The sequence below is a fragment of the Conger conger genome, chromosome 1 (assembly GCF_963514075.1).
Source record: "Conger conger chromosome 1, fConCon1.1, whole genome shotgun sequence".
NCBI lineage: Eukaryota > Metazoa > Chordata > Actinopteri > Anguilliformes > Congridae > Conger > Conger conger.
Window position 1 is genome coordinate 60902637 of NC_083760.1, and position 20398 is coordinate 60923034.

The window sequence follows — 20398 nt, forward strand, 5'->3', positions numbered from 1 at the left end:
CAAATGTATCTCTCTTCTTAATCTCAAACCTATCTCTTTCTCCTCCATCGCAAATGTGTCTCTCTCACCTCCATCTCACACATATATTATTGTATTATAGTTATTTAGCTGGCACTTATTATATTTGAAGTGACTTACAGTTCATTAGACTAAGCAGGGGACAATACCCCCTAGAGATGTGGGGATCTCACCTCTCTTCCCCATCTCAAAACTAACTCCATCTGAAACCCGCCTCATCTCCTCCTTAAACATCTCTGCCTCGCTTTCTTTCTCTCATATATCTGTCTTTGCCCTCTGTTTCTCTCACTGGTCTGTTACCACTCTCCTCGCTGTCTTGCCTGCCGCTCTGTGTATGTATCTGACCTGCCTGTCTTTTTCACACCTGTCCCACTCCACCATCCATCCTCTCCCCCTCTGTACTGCCCTCCCTGCCTTTCAGCCTGTCTCTCTCTCCGCCTCTCTCCCTGTGTGTAAAAACTTCTCTTTTAATCCCTTCTGCAAACCGTCCGTGAGCCCGCGTGTGTGCCGCGGTACAGAAGGGTGCTCGTCCCTCCGGAGGGCGCGAGCGTCTTAGCTTCCATCTGCCGCCTCCGATTCAGTCCATTGTTTACGTTTCGCCACGTAAACGCTGTTAACAACGTTCCTGCACCGTGCCACCGCTCCACGCAGCGGAAAGTTAATGGAGGTTAACACAAAGAACAACATTTTTACATTCACAGAAAATGCCCGAATCACACTATTTTTGTGGCGAAAGTCAGAATGAATGCCACTAACCAGAGAAGAAGTGTGTGACCCATGGCATCTCTGCCGTTAAAGAGTAACTTCTAATGGGCTTCACTAATATCACAGAGCTAGCGACAGCCCCCTAACGCTACCGCAACCATGCCTAGCCGAGCCAATCCCTTGACATTTTGACCTGACCCCTTGCGCCGTGTGTTTGTGTATGCATCCGTTCACTAGAGTGTGTGCATGTGTGGGACATATATGCATATACATATATATATCAGGCCTGAACTGTAAATCATTTAACCAAAACTGCCAATATCTGTGTGACTGTGTGTGTTTGTGTGCGTGTGTGCTTTTTTCCCCAGCACGCGCGTGTGTGTACGTATCTTCCAAACGCGAAGAGTGTGTAATCACTAGGACACAGACAGCGGGGGGTGTCAGAGACACAGTGACCGACAGCGAGAGGCTTGTTCCCCATTGCGTTCATTTCTGTACAAATCCCATAATCCTCTGCAGAGGAACGATCTTCCTGCAGCGACGTTCTTCCTGAGTAAATGTCACTCAAAGCCACAGTGTTGGGAGTTTTGTTTTATGGATTCGGCTTACAGATCAACAGGCTTGTTTTATCCTTTCCAAATCTGCAGCCGGAATGACCACATCGGACAAACCGTTATCAAACCTTTTTTTATTGTTGTTCTGTGTCTGATCTGATATTTTACTTCTTTCCTTCAACTAACATATGATAAAGAACAAGTACCAGGCATACTGACAGGTTATTGGATGACTTTCACTACTGTGCTGTAAATATGTGAAGGCAGTAAAAATTGAGCACTCATTTGACTGTGGATAAAATTAGTTTACATTTTTGTGAGAGAAAGTGCAAACTGAATGAGACCAGTGGGCATTTTAACGCAAGAAAAAAAACAGTTCTATCTTAGCAGTTTTTTTTACATTAAAATGGGCAGTGACCCAGACTTGAACCACAACAAAATAAATTGTTGTGTTTTAAAACCCATGTTTTGTTTGAGTCAGTCATCTTTTGGTGTCTGACCTTTGTGTTGTTTATGTACACAGCCTTTGGTAGAATTCCAAGATCCAAAGGCAAAGTGCTTAATTTGAAAGTAGAATGAGAATTTTTAATTCTCAGAAATCCTTTGGTTTTTTAATATTATTAGCCAGTGTAGCAGAAACAGTCTTTCACACTGCTAATCCCGCTATTTCGTCCTGTTCCACTTCTGTAACTAGTGTCATAATACAATTATGAACAATATACATTTTAGCTATTATATTGTATAGTTTATTATGCTTTTATATTATATTGTTATTTATATTATATTATAGTATATTATATTTTATAGTGAATTAGTGTTAAATGTAGATCTTGAAATTAGTTCCAAAGATGCAGTATTCCATGGCCGGTCGACCACTGGAGATGTCCAATTGTCTAGGGGAGGGGCTAATAGGGTAGTCAGTAGTTTCCTGCATAGCCAAGTAGGGGAACCATGCACTAACAATGTATGTGTTGTACTACAAATTACAATACAAGTATGCCACCTTCAAGATCAAGATAAGCATATTGCTTGTATGATTGCTCTTATTTCAGTGTGACTGCTTTATTAATTTTCCTAATTCCACTGTAAACTGTAGTATTATATAGCCAAGCTCTATATTAAAAAAGGTTCCATTAGCTTTCAGATAACTATATGAACAAAGAGCCTGCCTTGTAGGCAGAGATACCCGGTTGAGGCAGTGAAATGCCGAGAGCTGGATCGCTTTAAGAGTCGGGAGCGTCCTATTCGCTGTTGTGATGGTTCAGATGACTCATCTTAGGTTAGTGCCATGAAATTGGGCATTCCGCCAGTCCTAGCATATCACCGCATGATTTAAACCTCATTTGTTATACTGATCCATCGTAATCCGGAGAGCTCACATAAGGCATCATAAAGGGAACACACCGCCCTGGCAGATGTTGAGCCTCACTGGAGCTTCTGTGAGGTGGACAAAACTGACAGAGGTGCTCCACTCTGAAACATAAATTTAAAACTCAACTGTGAAAATACGGTAGGTAAGGATAAAGTTGTGGAGTACTCGTTGAGGTTTTGTTTAATATTGATCGAGAAGCGACTGGTTGGTTGAGGCAGCTTTTGCATCCTGCCCACAGTATCCCATTTCCAGTCCGTGTTCAGTTTGTGCGTATATATATTTCTGTCGAAGGTACACAAAATAAAAGTATTTACGTTTGCAGCCGTTTCTGTAACGAGCTGCAATCGACCGCTGCATTCCCAGCATACCTGGGCCGTGTGGAACCACCAGCATAAGGAAGGAGCAGGAACTGTATCTGTGCCTCACGAACCACCAACATGGAGAGGGAACAGAAACTGTATCTGTGCCTCACAAACCACCAACATGGAGAGGGAACAGAAACCGTATCTGTGCCTCACAAACCACCAACATGGAGAGGGAACAGAAACTGTATCTGTGCCTCAAAGACTCCCATTAGAAACAGGCTTATCCCAGCTGACATGGCTGTGGGTGATCTCTGAAGGGAAGAGGCTCTCACACAGGGGATTTTGGTTTCTCCTCGGTCTGTTCTTTGATCTCTCTCTCCTTCCCTCTCCCTCTCTCTCTCTGGTCAGGACGCAGAAGAGTATGCTGAGCTGCCAGTCAGACACAACGAGGACCAGCTGAACAGCGAGCTGGCTCGCCGGCTCCCCCTGGAGGTGAACCCGCACACGTACGACAGCGCTCACACCAAGACCCACCTGCTGCTGCAGGCCCACTTCAGCCGGGCCCCACTGCCCTGCAGCGACTACGGCACTGACACCAAGACCGTGCTGGACAACGCCATCCGCATCTGCCAGGTGTGTGCGTGTGTGTGCGTGTTTGTATGTGCTTGTGTGTGTGTGTGTGTGTGTGTGTGTGTGTGTATATATGCGGGTGTGCTTGTATGTGCGTGAGAGAGAGAGTGCGTTTGTGTTTGTAAACTTCAGATGGGAAGGTCCTCAGGTGTGGTGGAGGTAAAGAAGAAGTTGGGAGCATAAGGACTGTCCCCCTAGTCTTACACACCCAGCAGTGTATACACTCCCGGAACAAACCCCCCAACACACACACACACACACAGTTTCCACAGCCTGCTGTCAGGGTCCTTCATTGTGATCCAAGCCAAATACTTTACTTTCATCCATCATAAAACCTGCCCCGGGCCTGGCCGAGAGTACATTTCCATGTGCTGGTGGGGTGGGGCTCTCAAATGTCTGCTTGGGGAAATCCCCCAACTAACCACCCCCACCCCCCCTAAACCCCTAATAGAAAGGCTGCTTGAAGTGATTATGGGGGTGGCCTAACAGTCTTTGGAAGTATCTGCACATCAAGACTGAAGACTTCAGAAGACAGCTTGGAACCAGGAGGCTACTCCAGGCATCGTTGTCTATGTGTGTGTTTGTGTATGTTGTGCATGTGTGTTTGTGTGTTTATGTGTTCGTGTGTGTTTGAGTGTGTTTGTGTGTTCATGTGTGCATTGTGTGTGAATGTATGTGTGAGTGTGCCCTTATTATGGCATTTTCCTGACCTTTCGTTAACTTCAATGGTACAATTAGCTGTGAATAAGCTGTGAAGATGTGAAACTTCTTGGGAGAAAACAAGCGTTTTTGACTCCGGGTGTAAAAAGTCACTGAATGCTGCTTGTTAACACCCATCAGCCTCAAGTGGAGGCAGCACAGGTTCACGAGAGCCATTATATTAAATGAATGTGTAACTCTTAGTCGACCAACAACCCGCTCTTAAGACCCGCTCTTCTGAACTTACGTAACTGCACATGTGGAACCGTGTCTGTGGCGTCCACCTTCTTTACTCTCTGCGGTCGTTCGTCAGAGTAGCCACCACACGATGCTGCAGCTGAAGCAGCTGTTAAAGGGAGCAAGGTGTTCTTCAGGCGCCCCAGGGAGCGTATTAAACACCGTTGTACGTGTGCATACTGCCATTTCCAGCGCTGTGTGTTACTGCTGTCCTCAAGCCAGTGACAGGGGCCAAGGACATCACTAAAATAAAGCTTTCCTCTCCTTTGAGCTCAAAGGTCCTGCGACCAATAGGACACCGTATCATAAGGTCATGTGACCTGGGAGCAGGAAGCAAGTCCACGCTCTGACCTCAGCCCATGTTTTTAATACATACTCACCTGCTGCTGTTTTTTTTTTCTCCTGTCAGACATTTGGACTTGAGTTTGCTCAGACCTGGCTGTGTACTAAAGCACTACGGGAACCAACAAGTTCTAGCTCCAGGACTGTGCTTCCTCTTCTTAACTTACCAAGTGAAGATCACCGTGTCACTTCCCCTGTCCTCGTATCTTACCTCTTTACCTGGTCTGTGTTATTCAGCCAGGCTTTAGAAGGATGGACACAGACACAGCAATACAGCGAGTCTGCTGGGCACTGTGTAATTGTATCTGCCCAGCAGTGGGAACATGTTCAAGTATTTCTGCTGTGTGTGTGTGTGGTGGCATACGCTCTGGGGGTGATTTCCCTCAGCATAAATTCTCCTTTCACTTTATGAAATTCATTTTCATTTACAAACAGTCATAGTGATTTATATAACACCTATCATAACTCAAAGTGCATTACCTTTCTGTGTGCACTTGTCTGTCTGTGTGTGTGTTTGTGTGCAGGCATTCTTGTGTACGACACTTAAAGCTATCTGCACAAGCATGTGAAAATGTGGCACGTGTGATTTAGTGTTGTGTGTGCACGCATGCGGTTTAGTGTTGTGTGTTCCTACCTGAGATTATGTTGTGTATGTGTTTGTTTATGCTTGTCCGTGTGTGAGTGTACCTGTGTGCGTACTGTATGTATATATGAATGGGTGAGGGGCCTCTTTAATTACTAACCAGTAAGCCAGACTTCACTTGGTCACATGACAGCAGAGATGGCGGGTGGTGCTGTGGATTGTTAATGCCTGGAGCACAGACTGGTGAATCTGTTAGCGATTGGCCATGCCTGTGGGCTCTCTGACCATTCCCCATGCCCTGCGCATGTTGTAGTAGTTCTCCATGCCTGAAGATCTGTCAGCGATTGTCCATGCCTTAGGTGTGCCACTGATTATCTATGCTGTCCATATCTGTTAGTGATTGTCCATGCCTGTCCATGTGGCTACTTTACTGGGCTCCTGCTGAGGTAGGCTATGGAAATACTGTCACTCTTATCTCCTGTGTCCACTCTGATCCCACTGCACACACACATACACACACACACACACACACACACATACACATGCACACACACGCCCCATAGACACACACACACACACACACACGTACACACACACACACACACACACACCCCATAGACACACACACACTCACACAGGCACCCACACACACACACACACACACACACACACACACACCCCATAGACACAATCACATAGGCATTTATACACACACACACCCCATAGACACAATCACACAGGCATACACACACACACACTCTCACACACTTCTCTCCTGTGTCACTCTGATCTCACTGTACGTACACTCTCACGCACACACAAGTACACACCACCCTCACACTCTTCTCTCCTGTGTCCACTCTGATCTTACGATACACACACACCCTATTGTCATATAGATGGACTCGCACTATATGCTCAAACAACACACATACACTCCCTTACACACACGCAAACACAGACTCACAGGCATACGCACGCACACTTATACACACGTGCACACACATTCTCACAGGCATAAGCACGCACATACACACACACCACTCTAACAGGCACCCACAGAGTACAGCCATTTTGTCTTCTCAAACAGAAGTGTATTTTGTCCTATAATCCCCCATGATCCTCCCTACACGGTGGACAGTTTGGGGGTGTCGTGCGGCCTCCGTGTCCCTCCGTCCCCTCCGTCCCCTCCCTCCCTCCCTCCCTCCCTCTCTCTCCCCGTCGCGAGGCGGGAGTGCCAGAGGACATGAGTAATGTCTAACCCATTTGTGTGATCAATTTGCTCAAGCAGCTACTGTGAAATGTTAATCACAACTTTAATTTGTACTGCATTAGCATTTTGATTAACTTGTGGGCTTGCTGGCGCACTTGAGGCGCTTTTTAGTCATAGTTACAGCCAGGAAATGACTTTTTGATTAATTAAGTTTGTTAGAGCGCAGCTGAGCTCGGCGAGAGATAACCTTTTGAGGATGAGGGTTCTAGAAGGTTCAGGAGGAGGGAGGGAGCGAAAAAGAGGGGGCAGAGAAAGAGGGCCACAAGAGGGAGGGGGGAAAAAGGAGAGAGAAAGGGGGGAAAGGGACAGGAAGAGAAACTGAGCCAAGGAAATGGAGGGAGGGAGAAATGGGGGGGGACGGAGAGAGGGGCAAGAGGGAGGGAGGGAGGGGGATTGAGGGAGCCAGGAAAAGGGGACAGGGAGAGAGGAGGGGCAGGAGGCAGAGGGGGAAGGAAATGAGAGAGGGAGAAAGAGAGATGTGGCAGCTGTTGCTTCGAGACAGGGCAGATGAGGCAAAGCCACCGGTCTTCAACGTGTCTCACGTTACACGGACTGTCACCTTCTTCTGTGTGTTCCTCCTCTTTCATGTGTTTTACAGGAACGTTGCGGTTTAAGTCTTTGTTTCTCCTTCATGCTTTTGCTAACACAGTAGAACATTCTAGCATACCCACTGTTGTGTAAGAAGATAGGCTGGTATTTAGGGAGAAGAAGCGATCTTGGTGAAGAAGGGGTGGTTGTTGGACCATCTTTGGTAGGTGCTGTGAATAAGGTAATGTTGACAAAGGCATCATCAGTTAGGGACAACTGTGAATTGAATGCACATACTCCTAGATCATGATGTTCATTGATTTGTGTGTAGCATCTCTTTAAAAGTCTTCATGTCAGACAATATAGTGATGATGATTATGTTTGACTTGGACACATGATAAAATGTGAGTGTGCCGGGGTGTGTGTGTGTGTGTGTGTGTGCGTGTGAATGCGCGCGCATGTCGTAAATTGTTAATGTTGAGCTGCACCAGTACAGTATCACCATACACACTAATTTCCCGGAACATAAGGTAATGATACAAGCAGCCACCAGTTTTCTTGTGAAGTTCATGACCTGGCAAAGGATTGTGGGCCAGTTCGGTTTGTCTGCACTGCTGTGAGTTTCAGCCACCACGACCCTGAGGCCCTAACAAACAGTGTGTGTTTAAGCACACAGGGCCACTTGTCCCTGACTGTTCCAGTTTGTGTGTAGTTTTCCCTCACGTAGTAGCCTTGGGCTGCTCATGAACTCTTTCTCTTTCTCATTTTCCAGTCGTCTGAAGGTTTGAGGTGATGGTTGAAGCTCACCCCCTCTCCTGACATTAGCAGAGCGTTGTGGCAATGACAGGATGGGAGCACCTGGACGTTTGGCCTTTGTGTAATTTGCGGTGCTGCAGAAATCTGGCATCATGAGCATCTTTTATGAGGCAGCCATTTTCTCACTAATTGAGGGGGAGGGTCTAGGTGACCCTTGACCTTCCTGGACGGCCTTTGCAACCGCACTGATTTCCTCCTTGTTTCAGGGCGATGTTGTTACCATGGCAACCGGACTCTGACTGAGCGTGTGTGTGTCCGTGTGTGAGGGGGAGAACGTGTGCTTTTGTGTGTCTGATTTACGGTTAGTATGTGTGTGCATGTGTGTTTGCACGTATGCGTCCCTTTGTGTCAGTGTGCGTTTCTTGTGTGCGTTTAAGTGTGTTCACACATACACTGTCCTGTGTCTGTGTATGTCCATTGCCATGTTTATGTTTGTCAGGGTGTGTGTGTGTGTGTGTGTGTGTGTGTGTGTTTGTGTGTATATGTCCTTTTGCATGCATGTGTTGTTTTATGTGAGTGTGTGTGTATATGGCCTGTTGCTTGTGTGTGTGTGTGTGTGTGTGTGTGTGTATGGCCTGTTGCTTGTGTGTGTGTGTGTGTGTGTGTGTGTGTGTGGCCTGTTGCTTGCTTGTGTGTGTGTGTGTGTGTGTGTGTATATGGCCTGTTGCTTGTGTGTGTGTGTGTGTGTATGGCCTGTTGCTTGTGTGTGTGTGTGTGTGTGTGTGTGTGTGTGTGTGGCCTGTTGCTTGCTTGTGTGTGTGTGTGTGTGTGTATGGCCTGTTGCTTGTGTGTGTGTGTGTGTGTGTATGGCCTGTTGCTTGCTTGTGTGTGTGTGTGTGTGTGGCCTGTTGCTTGTGTGTGAGTGTGTGTGCGTGTGTGTGTTTATGTCCTTTTGCATGCATGTGTTTTCTTATGTGTTTTCTCTCTCTCTCTCTCTCTCTCTCTCTCTCTCTCTCTCTCTCTCTCTCTCTCTCTCTCTCTCTCTCTCTCTCTCTCTCTCTCTCTCTCTCTCTCTCTCTCTCTCTCTCTCTCTCTCTCTCTCTCTCTCTCTCTCTCTCTCTCTCTCTCTCTCTCTCTCTCTCTCTCTCTCTCTCTCTCTCTCTCTCTCTCTAGGCCATGCTGGATGTCTCAGCCAGTGAGGGCTGGCTGGTCACTGTGCTCAGTGTGTGTAACCTGGTGCAGATGATTGTACAGGGCAGGTGGCTCCACGACTCCTCTCTACTCACCTTGCCCAACATTGAACAGCAGGACCTCTACCTGTTCAGGTACCCTTACTCACACACAGATGCACACACACACTCAGAATTCCACACCTGTCATCTCCCCTCCCTCCTCCGGTTTGACGACTGTTAGCGGAGAAACCGGCCCAGCGCATCAGGAACAAGCCCCAAACGCCTCGCTACAGGCTTACGCACTTTGAGGGGTGAAAGCGCGTCCCCCATTTGCATTCCGGAGCCATTCGGCTCACCGCCACCGCCGCCCGTGTCGCCTGTGTGCTTTCACTGCGGGGTTATTACCCACCCTCCCCTGCTACATTCTGACATGGCCGCAGTGGAGAAATCAGGTATTAATCCGTTCTCGGGCGCTTTTGAAACTCTGCAAACACGATTAGCATCACTTAGCGGGCGCGGCCTTCAAACGGCCCGCCCCGGTTTGGCGGGGAAGGAGGCGGGAGCCCCATCCTTAAACACGGGGTCTTTTCATGCGCGTAATGCCAATTTCAGGACAGGCATCCTGGAGGGACGCCTCGTTTGTAAAACACAATAAAAATGGAAAGAGGGGATGAGCCAAGCGAACGGCCCCCGCGGTGGAGGCCCCCGCCTGCGGCATTAGCGGGATTTTCACATCGCCGCGGCGACGGGGGCGGTCCTGCCGCGTGACCGCGGTTCTCATCTTCTTCTTCTTCATCTTTGTGACAGGAAGTGGAACCCCGGGCAGGCGAGGGGCGGGGCCAGAGGATACCAGGGCCCAATGGAGGGGCTGCCTGAGCTGGTGGCGGCCTGTAACGGCCGGGAGAGCACCTTCGACAGCATCGTGGGGAGCGGACTGCAGCACAGCCAGGTTTCCCAGGTAACGCTCGTCCGCCTTCCAGCAAGCGGGAAATTGTGTGTTTCTAGGGACCCTATAAAGGATGTGTGTGTGTGTCCTTTATTGGGAGAATGTGTTTAATGAGTTTCCCTCGGTATACATGCAGCCATCACTCAAGTTGTGCACACAACGTACACGCAAACAGAACCAAAAAGTACCCTGTGATTCCATTGACGGTCTATATCTAGTTCAAGGGTTCTTTGTCAGGCAAAATGTATTTCTGTCTGAGAGCTATCACATCTCACACCTACAGTATGATAGGTTCCATAAAGGACTAAAAAGGTGAATTAGCCAAATAGCCCTTTTTCTGTGAGTGTATGACACATAGCTTTGTCCCAGACCTTATCCATTCATGCAAATCAGTCAATAGAGGTTTATTTGGTATTTCTGCACGTATATTAAAAAGGATTGCCTACCTTTCCGAATGGAGTAATGCTTACCTCAGGAGCTCACAGAACAGGACTCTTGAAGTTCAAGGAAACACTTCCATGTCTGTTCCGGCTCAGATTTGACCTGCTGGGCCTTATTTCACGGAAGCCACACAAAGCACTGGCTGTCCAAACGCGTGACTCCATTACGGCTCTGACAGTGACAACAACTTGAACAAGAGTCACATTCTGCACCTTCCGAAAAGCTCTGTATTAGCACAGCTTTATGTTTTTCCTGCATCATATGTAAATACCTGATAGCTAAATATGTATTACCATGGTGGAGAAACATATACTCATATACTGTATTATACTGTATAAACAGTAATTATCCTCCACTGCACATTTTTTGTGACTGGTGCTGTTTTCTGTGTTACCGTTCCGAGCAGTTCCGTGGAGACTATTTGAGACCTCTCGCTCAGTGTAAAGACAGTCTTAATGGCTCATTTAGGGTAAAGCTTTAATAATGCTTACTTTAACTAAAGATTGCTTTAGTAACTCACTTTGCATAAAGACTGCATTAATGTCACTCTCTTAAGGTAGACTGCACTGCTTGGAATATTATTTGAGTTGATTATGTTGATTATTTATTATTTATTTATTTTTATTTCTTTGTGTTCTTACTCGTGGTAATAGTGGTTCAATAACTAGTCGCAGTTGCTTTTTTCGGGACTAAAATAGAAACAATAGTAAGACATCACTAATCACTCTTTGAAATGAAGTATTTTTAAAAAATTCCTTTTTTTGTTACTGGGTTATCTTTAGTTCTGATGTTTGATCTTCTCTCATTGCGTGTGCGGGTATATTTTTTTCTTTTTTGATATTACTGTTAAAGTACTGTGACACAGAGATAATACAGACACGCATGCACAAACACACAAACACACACACACACACAAAACAACCCATTTTCTCTCTTTGTTTGAGTTGCTGCGAGTTGCTACCCCCCCCCCCCACCTCCCACCCCCACCCCCACAACCCAATGGCCTCCATTTCAGCCGCAATCTGTCGCTGCGCTGTGGCAAGAGGCTCTCAGGTAACTCCAGGATCCCCAATTACCGCGCGAATCAGAGGGTTTACTGCGCCAATCTAAGTGCTAATTGCGGCGGTAATGAGCTCTGCCGGGCGCCGCGGCGACCACCCGCATCAGTATTCAGGCCGCGCCCCCTCCCCGCCCACTCGCCGCCGGAGCCCGGGGCCCGCTAATTAAATAAGCGCATGCACCGGGACGTTCCCATCTCTCTCGCTCCGGGCCTGCTAATCCTCACATAAATATGTTTGGCTGCGTGATGCCCGAGCGCTTTTAATACTGACACGCAGCCCCGGCTACCTCCACACGCCGGACTGCCCCTTCCTCCCTCTCTCTCTCTCTCTCTCTCTCTCTCTGCTTTCACTCGTCCTTCTTTCTCACTCCTCCTCCGCTCTGTTTTTTGACACATTTTCTTTCGGTTTGTTCAGTTAAAGCACAGTGGTTTCTGGGCTGTTCTACAGCAGTGGTAAGGTGTGGGGGGAGAGCAGGGTCGAGGGGGAGAGGGTGTTATGAGCTCTGTAAGCTGTAAATACGTTGATACGCACGCTTACCTATACACCGATACACACAGGCACACACACATACACACCCACCCACACACGCACATGCACACATACACACACCAACTCATTTGTGCACACATACATACGCACACATTCACACACAGGCACACACACATACTCACCCATATACGCACATGTACACACACTCACACATACACACACATGCACACATACACACACATACATACGCACACACACTCATATTCTTCAGTCTCTCCTCCATCCTCATGCTCTATCTCGTGCTAACCCCTCTGTCTCTCCATCTTTCCTCCTTGCTCAGTCTCCCCCCCTCCCTCAGTGTGCGTACGCTGGGCCGTGCAGCAGGTGAGACTGAGCAGTTGGAAATGGCTGCAGTCACATCTCCCCCGCGGGGAGGGGGAGGGGGGTTACAGGCTGGCACAGTGGGGTAGCAGCGCTCGGGCGCAGGCTGGAAAGAGGCTCCTGCCCCCCCCCCCACCACCACCACCACCACCACCACCCCCTCCGCTCACCGGAGGAGAGACGTGTCGGACAGCAGAGTGGTGGGGTCAGGTGGTCGTGTCGTTCTGCAGCTTTGTGCTTTGGGTGTGGAAGGGCTTTTTTTTTTTATACAACCCCCCTCCCCCCATGGGAACAGCTATGTCTGGAAAACTGCTACACTCTTACCATGTCCAAAATACCTGGAGCTAAGCAGCTTTCTGTAGCTGTCCTTATCTTTGGAGCCCCTAAAATGAGCATCCTCCCCTGTAAATACATGGTCTGCAGTTGTACATTGGGCCAAGGTTGCATTTCCAGTACAAGGCGTGCTCTTTATCTGAGTCTGATGCAGAGGTGCATAATGCTCCTATCATATACAGTGCAGTCTGCAAGTACTTCAACAGTGACACCATTTTAAAGTGCTGTCTTCTGGTCTCCTACACTCCTCGCTCCGTATGGATGTTAATACCCTCAAATTGAAGTCCATCCATATGTTAAATACATCTACAGTGAGGTTGAAAAATTAGAAAAAAAGTCAGAGACTTGTGCCAAACAATAGGCTTACCAAAACTAACTGACTTGAACATTGCTATCAAGAAAAAGAACATGGCTGTATGTTTGCAATCGTTAGCTTGCTCTGGGATGAAGTGCCATCCAATGAATTTGGCAAAATTTGATTTAACGTGAGCAGATAAGATGCTTCTGTACACTTGTACTTCTGCTCTTATCAGTTACATTATCAGTGAAGGCAAGTCAGTCAGTGCCTGTGGCTGCTATACATGGCCAAACTATAACTGTTTTGATTCTTGGGCAGTTCCTTTTAGCCTCCACACTTCGCTCTTGCCATCACTCTGAAACATTCTTGGTCTCATCGGTCCACGAGACCTTTTTCCAGAACTCTGCTGGCTCTTTTTGGTACTACTTAGCAAACTGTAACCTTGGTGTTTTGCAGCTAACCAGTGGTTTACATCTTGCAGTGTAGCCTCTGTAGATCTGTTTGTAAAGTCATCTGTGGAGAGTTGTCACTGACGTATCCATGCCTGTCTCCTGAAGAGTGTTTCTGATCTATTAGACAGGTGTTTTGTTCCTTATTCTTCATGGGGACAATTCTTTAGTCATCAACTGTAGAGGTTTTCTTTGACCCGCCAGCCCCCCTGCAATTAATGAGCTCACCAGTGCTCTCTTTCCTCTTAATTATGTTCCAAACTGTTTGGTAAGCCTATTGTTTGGCCAATGTCTCTGGCTGTTCTTCTTATTTCTTAGCTTCATAATGGCTTTCCTGACTGTCATCTGGTCCTTGTGTTGACTAATGCCAATAATATACTCCAAAGACAGCCAAAAGCCTAGAATCAAGACTATCTACTGAAAGTTTTCTTATACCTACACTAAAGAAGTGATTGAATGCACATGTCTAATCAGAAACAGCTGAAAAGCCAACTGTCCAATTACTTTTCGTCCCCTAAAATGGGGCAACTGTGTATGAAAAGGCATGTAATTCCTACATGGATCACCTGATATGGATGTAAATACCTCAGATTAAAGGTGACAGTCTGCACTTTTACCTAATTTTCATGGTTTCATTTCAAATCCAATGTGCTAGAGTACAGAACCAAGAGAACAAAAAGTGTACCACTGTTCAAATACATACGGACCTCACTGTGTGGACTGAACCATACAGGAGTTACAGCCCTTGTGTTCCTGTCCAAATACTTATGGTCAGCACTTTATGTAGCAGGGTTAAACTTAAAAGAAACGTCACAATGTGAAAGGTCGTGCGTGAAGCCCACATGCCTTCGAGCCGGCAGGACGGAGCTTTGCCGTGGCGGCTGCAAACCCTGACCCCGACACAGAGAACCTTAGCGGTCGTGGCCTCACCTGTCCCCTCCCCCCTCGGCAGGCCTGGGCGTTCCTCAGCCACCTGCCGGTGCTGGAGGTGGAGATGCGTGTGAAGGGCTGGTGGGAGGGGAGCCAGGAGCAGAGCGAGCGGCAGCTTCCCACCGCCGTGTCCAACATCCGCGACCAGAGGAGCTGGCTGGACCTCCACGCCGACCAGGAGTACGTCCTGCAGGTCCACCTGCGCCGCGTCAACGCCGGCGGCCAGAAGGTAACATAACATGACAGACTGTAACATAGGATAACATACTGACATAACATAACGTACTATAACATAACATACTGCAACATAAGATAACATACTGTGACATAACATGCTATAACATCCTGTAACACAACATAACATACTGTAGCATACAGAACATACTGTAACATAAGATAATGTAGCATAACATACTATAATATAACGTGACATTATGGCAAGGACAGGCCTTCAACACTCCCAGTGTTTCTGCCTCCACCCCATGTCCTGGCAAGCTATTCCACACAATGACCACTCTCTGTGTGAAAAAATACTTCCTAAGTATTTAGGAAGTACAAGGTAGGAGCGCACCTGCGCTCCCTGGTACTGTCAGTACATATCTGTGCCTCAACACACCAGAAATGCCATTTTTTATTTTAGTGAGAACAGACAAAATAATGCTAGGCAGGATGCCTTTAAGACCAGGGTGATTACAAAATCAGAGTACAATCAAATTTAATGTCTTTAGAAAGCTTCTCACCCAGAGAGAAAGTGAAGAAGTCCTATCTGTATGAGGAAATTCTGCAGACTAGTGCAGTGCAAACTTTGTTATGTAGCGCTAGCATTGTCATGCAGTAGCACTGGTGCTAAATGGTAAATGGCTGGCATGTATATAGCACCTTTATCCAAAGCACTGTACAATTGATGCTTCTCATTCACCCATTCATTCAACACTTCGACACACCCAGGGTGCGATCGAACCGCCAACCCTCCAGGCAACAGCTCTTACCGCCTGAGCGGAAGTCGTCCACATTGCTATGCTCAATCACAATCACATCAAGATTAAACCCCCAGAAGAAACGAGGGTGTTCCAACCCAACCTACCTTGTGCTGCCTTGTCAGACTCTTCACGCTTAGCAGCTAATGTGCTAAACAAACCTGTTTTTATTGATCCTCTGGAAATCTAATAGTGACTATAAAGATACGCCCGTTTTGTGGTTTAAATAAGGACTTAAACATTCTGTTTTTAGAATGCTTAATTGGATGTAGCTACGCCCTAGTACATTCTGTAAGACTGAGAGCCGGTGGAAAAAGGTGGGAACTTTAAACAATCAGTCAATTCACACGCGATGTTAGTTCAAAGTCCCATATAGTCCCTCTGTGCATCTACATCATTCATATCACTCAGTATGTGCATGCTTGTCAATAGATCTACTTATCCGCAGTGGCACATCCCATACAACTCCTCACTGCCCCTAACTGCTCAATCTGTGCTCTCTTCTTCACTTCGGTTGTTTCTCTGAACCCCTCTGTTTCCCTGTGTGTCCATCTCCCCCTCCTCCCACTTTTCCCCTCTCTCCCTCTTTTTATAATTGATCTCATCTTTTCCCCACTCAGAAAACCAGCTGGGTCTCATTCTGCTGTGTTGTTTTTAATGCCATGATATTTCTTTGTAAGCAAACTGTACTTCTGTTGTTATTGTTAGATGAACTGACCACTCTGTAAGTCTAAGGGTACATTCTACAGTACGGTGCAAAAGTCCACCATTTCATTTATTCATTTTGTCATCAAATCAGAAATTCTGTGCAATTTTATTTGTCCAACAAATATTGCAAGAAGCGTATTGTTAACTGAAAATGACAGAAGAGCCTCCACCACTACCTATAAAAACAAATCCTTCCAACCATCAAACATGTTATAGCTGTGTCCTCCCAACAAAAGTTGTTACCAAAAGTGGTGGAATCTTGGAACCTCCAAAAATGACTCTAACATTCAAGCTGCCTGGCAAATTTGTCATGCGCATTTAAGAGGGCAAAATTAAATATTTCTAATGAGGTTCCAAAACTGGAGTTCAAAAGGTGATTGCAAGATGCAGTGAAAATTGGATTCCTAACCATTCAAGAACTGCTAGACCACTGAAACTCTCACCATCACGAAGGCAGTAATTAAAGATTTCATCTTTGAGCTCAATTCTTGCTTCAGATCTGAATAAATTTGCTGATGTTTCTGTCCACCCCACTGTAAGAAGTCAGTGCATTGGGTCTGAAAAGATGTTCAGCTGTCAAAAAGACACTTCTGGGGAAACTAAATGAATAAAAGAGAATAAACGTTGTGCCTAGTGCACCAAAACGTTATACCTGAGATGTGGAGTATGGTTTATGGACCGATGAGTCTAGATTTGAGATTCTCGGCAAGTAAGAGAAGGCGGAAAGTACGCTGATGAAGCAATACAAAGCGAAATAACCATGTCAACAGCCATCAGTCAAACATGGTGGAGGATCAGCGCATGTTTGGGGTTGTATAACAACATCTGGAGTTGGTGTTTTTGTTTTGATTGAAGGCAACATGAATGTGGATAAATACAAACAAATCGTAACATATCATGCAATACCCTCTGGGCGATAATTTGAATGGGAGCAAATTCATTCTACAGCAAGATAATGACCCCAAGCACAATGCTAAGAAGATCAAGCTGGTGGCATTCTCAAAACAATGGACTGGCCACCTCAGAGTCCAAACCTCAACATCACTGAATGTGTTTGGGATTACTTGGATCATGAGAAGCAGAAAATGCAACCAGCTTCTAAAACTGAACTTTGGAGGTGTTTACAAGAAGAATGGAAAAATATGCTTGTAGATTTCTTTGAAAAAATCAAAGCAAGTCTCCCGAAAAGAATGGAAGCTGTAATAAAGGCAAAGGGTGGACACAGAATACTGTAAGATTTGACTTTTACACAGTGCTATATATTAGCTTGTAGGAGTACTAGTTACAAAACTATTTTTATTATTTGCCTTGTCATTCATTATCTGGCTTATGGTCCTTATTTACACAGTTCTGACTGTATTACATGACTTCATTTCCGGGATATGACCTGTTAATGAGTATGATCTTTTCATCACACCAAACGACATCTGCAGACTATTGTTAACAGTTCCCATGCCCAGCAGAATCTGATTGGTTGATTGAGTCATTAACTGAAGGAGAGTCTCCTCCCCCTCTGAGTACAGAGGAGACAGGACAGCAAAGCGATGGCCCCACGCTTCCCCAAGCTGAAGGACGAGGGCTGGTTCCTGGTGCTGGGAGAGGTGGAGAAGAGGGAGATGCTAGCCGTCAAGAGGTTGGGGTACGTGCGGAACCACAGCACCACCTCCATCGCCTTCTTCACCCCGGAGAAAACTGGCAGGTGAGGCCGGGGTTGGAGGCTTTAGGGATTGGGTTGGGTGTGGTTTATACCAGGTCTAAATGAGCCTGGAAGTCACAGTGCAATGAGTGAGTGTGGGTGTATGGTCTAGTAGGAAGTTTGCCTCCATGCTGCAACTGAAATTGATGACCCATCTCTGTGGTATTTGTGTTTTAGTGTCACTTAAACAATAAGCACTCATCAATTAATCTACTAAAAGATTTATTCCTCTGCAATATAGCTTATGAACTGGATTTCTGTCTTCCTTAATAGACCAATTTACTTGTCTGCATTTAGTTTTTGTAACATCTTGTATTTTAAATTTTCTTTGTTGTATAGCTAGGGTACAGTTGAAATTGTTGAATTGTTGAAATTGTACTTCCCTCTAGGGTCTTTCAGCGAACTTATCCCTGGTTATGGGTATGCACTTTGTTGTACGTCGCTCTGGATAAGAGCGTCTGCCAAATGCCAATAATGTAATGTAATGTAATGTACAGTGCATCGCATGCTAGCGCTGAATGTTTTTCACTGCACACTGTCCTCAATATGTAAGTAACTGCGAATGGAACCTCCCATCCAGGTGTATCTACACACTGTACCTGATGAGTGACAGCTACCTGGGCCTGGACCAGCAGTACGACATTCACCTGAACGTCACGCCACCCAGCGTCTCGGCCCAGGTGAACAGCGAGGTGTCGGAGAGTGTCAAAGGGAGCTGTTAGCTGGTGGTCGCGCTCAATTGGGTCCAACCAAGATGTGATGATGGGGATGATGTCACGTTGATGATGTCATAATGGGAGATCAGGCCTGCATTGCAATGACTTGATGTTTTGCCTTAGTACAGCTCCTGCCTGACCTCATGACCTTTAAGACACACACAAAGGTTTGGTGTGTGGAGGGTAGGGTTTGGAGCTTTCAACCACTTAGACAGGCAGTGGAGGTTTGTAGCACCCCAACCGTACGTTATTCACCTTCCAAAAAAAGTACACGACTTTTACTCTCAATGCCAGCTGAAGACACAGTTCCAGAAGCACTCCTCCAGCGCAATGGGGTCTTGCATGCCCACAATAGCGGCCAAAACTTAACAAAAGTTTGACTTTACTTGAATCGATCTCGTTCAGTCTTGACTGTGGAATGTAGGAATTTCAGTTGTGCAATGCTGATTGACTGATATGAAGATTCACTGTGAGGTTTGCATTGTTTTTGCTGGTCCTTATATTAAACCAGCATGTTTTTTGTTTTTTTGAACAGTTCCATAGTTCCATCTGTACACACTTTTAGCTTTGCATGCCTAATTCCATTCAATCATTAAATATTCGCATAAAAACATTTCATCCTGAAAATTTAAGTGCTGTGCAACTTTTCTTATTTATGTATTTTTTTCTGGTTTTCTCTCTGAATATAGGTGCATTTGAAGTATAAAGTGTCTTTTTGACAGGCCATAAAAAACGAACTATAAAACAGTGCTTGATTTGTTTCTGATAAATCTAATCTGTCATTCGGAGAGGAGCATGATTGTAAAATATTTTGGTTGGATTTGAAATATCTTTAAGCTGTGGTTTAAAGATCGTAATTCTGGTGCACATAGGATTGGAGTCACAGCCCCCGAGTCTGCGGGTTGTGGGGGAAATTTATAGAGTTGCCTCACTGAACATGAGAAACCTGGATGCAGTTATTTAACACAGGGTTAAGGAATGTGCTGCAGGTGTGGGTCATGCGTTCCCTCCATGTGCCAAACTATCACATCTGCTCTGAAAATTATTCACTGGTTCTGCAGAGTCCATATTGTTATTGACCCATAGTGCCTCAGAGTGGTGGCTTCCTTTAGAATAATTCTTAAAATGGCTCTCGGTGTTGTTGCACAAACAGCCGTAATTATGCGACACCCAAATGCAGAAAATGTTAGATTACATTGTGTGCCATCTGGTTCAAAATAATATTTTGCCCCCCCTCAACACCCACCCACCCACCCCATATATACTGCATATCTTTGAATGAAAATCTCAAAATGTAAAATGGAAAGTTAAGAGCATGTTTGTTTTGTACTGTAATTGCATTACAGTAATATTGCAATATTAAATATCATTATTGAAATAAAATTTACTTTGAAAGCACTACTTGTTTGTGGTTACTCCGATCTAACTGCGCCTGGGAATGCATAGTGTGAAAATTGTATGTTTGTATCTACCTTTACATTTTTATTAGGACCCCTGCACTCAATATCCCAATATCATTATTTACATGTGAGAAGAGATCAGGTTTAAGGGTGCTGAACCAAGTGCACTCATTACCACCGTGACTGACTGAAATCATATAAAGTTCTCCTGTTTCTGAACCAGCGTTCTCCGAATCAGTCTCTGATGTAGACAGGCATTTGAGGTCAAGTCGAGTTAAGCTGACTTTAGTTACCATGCAACGGGAGGAAGTTTCAGTCCTGAGATGGTCTTTTTCATTTTTATTTCTGCTGAGCTCAGAACATTTTTACAGCCACGCAGGGCTGTAATCTCTTCTCTCT

At 45.8% G+C, this 20398-nt stretch overlaps 1 protein-coding gene across 2 annotated transcripts in view; it reads left to right on the forward strand.

The window, feature by feature from the left end:
* Positions 1-19931, forward strand: part of ascc3 (activating signal cointegrator 1 complex subunit 3) — a 244015-nt gene extending 224084 nt beyond the window's left edge. For both annotated transcript variants that reach the window (XM_061237731.1, XM_061237739.1), the window contains exons 37-42: positions 3363-3587; positions 9176-9327; positions 9982-10132; positions 14525-14731; positions 17711-17886; positions 18464-19931. In XM_061237731.1, the coding sequence (XP_061093715.1) occupies positions 3363-3587; positions 9176-9327; positions 9982-10132; positions 14525-14731; positions 17711-17886; positions 18464-18605 (1053 nt within the window). In that variant the 3' untranslated portion in view covers positions 18606-19931. The remainder of the gene's footprint in view (positions 1-3362; positions 3588-9175; positions 9328-9981; positions 10133-14524; positions 14732-17710; positions 17887-18463) is intronic.
* Positions 19932-20398: the final 467 nt, after the last annotated feature.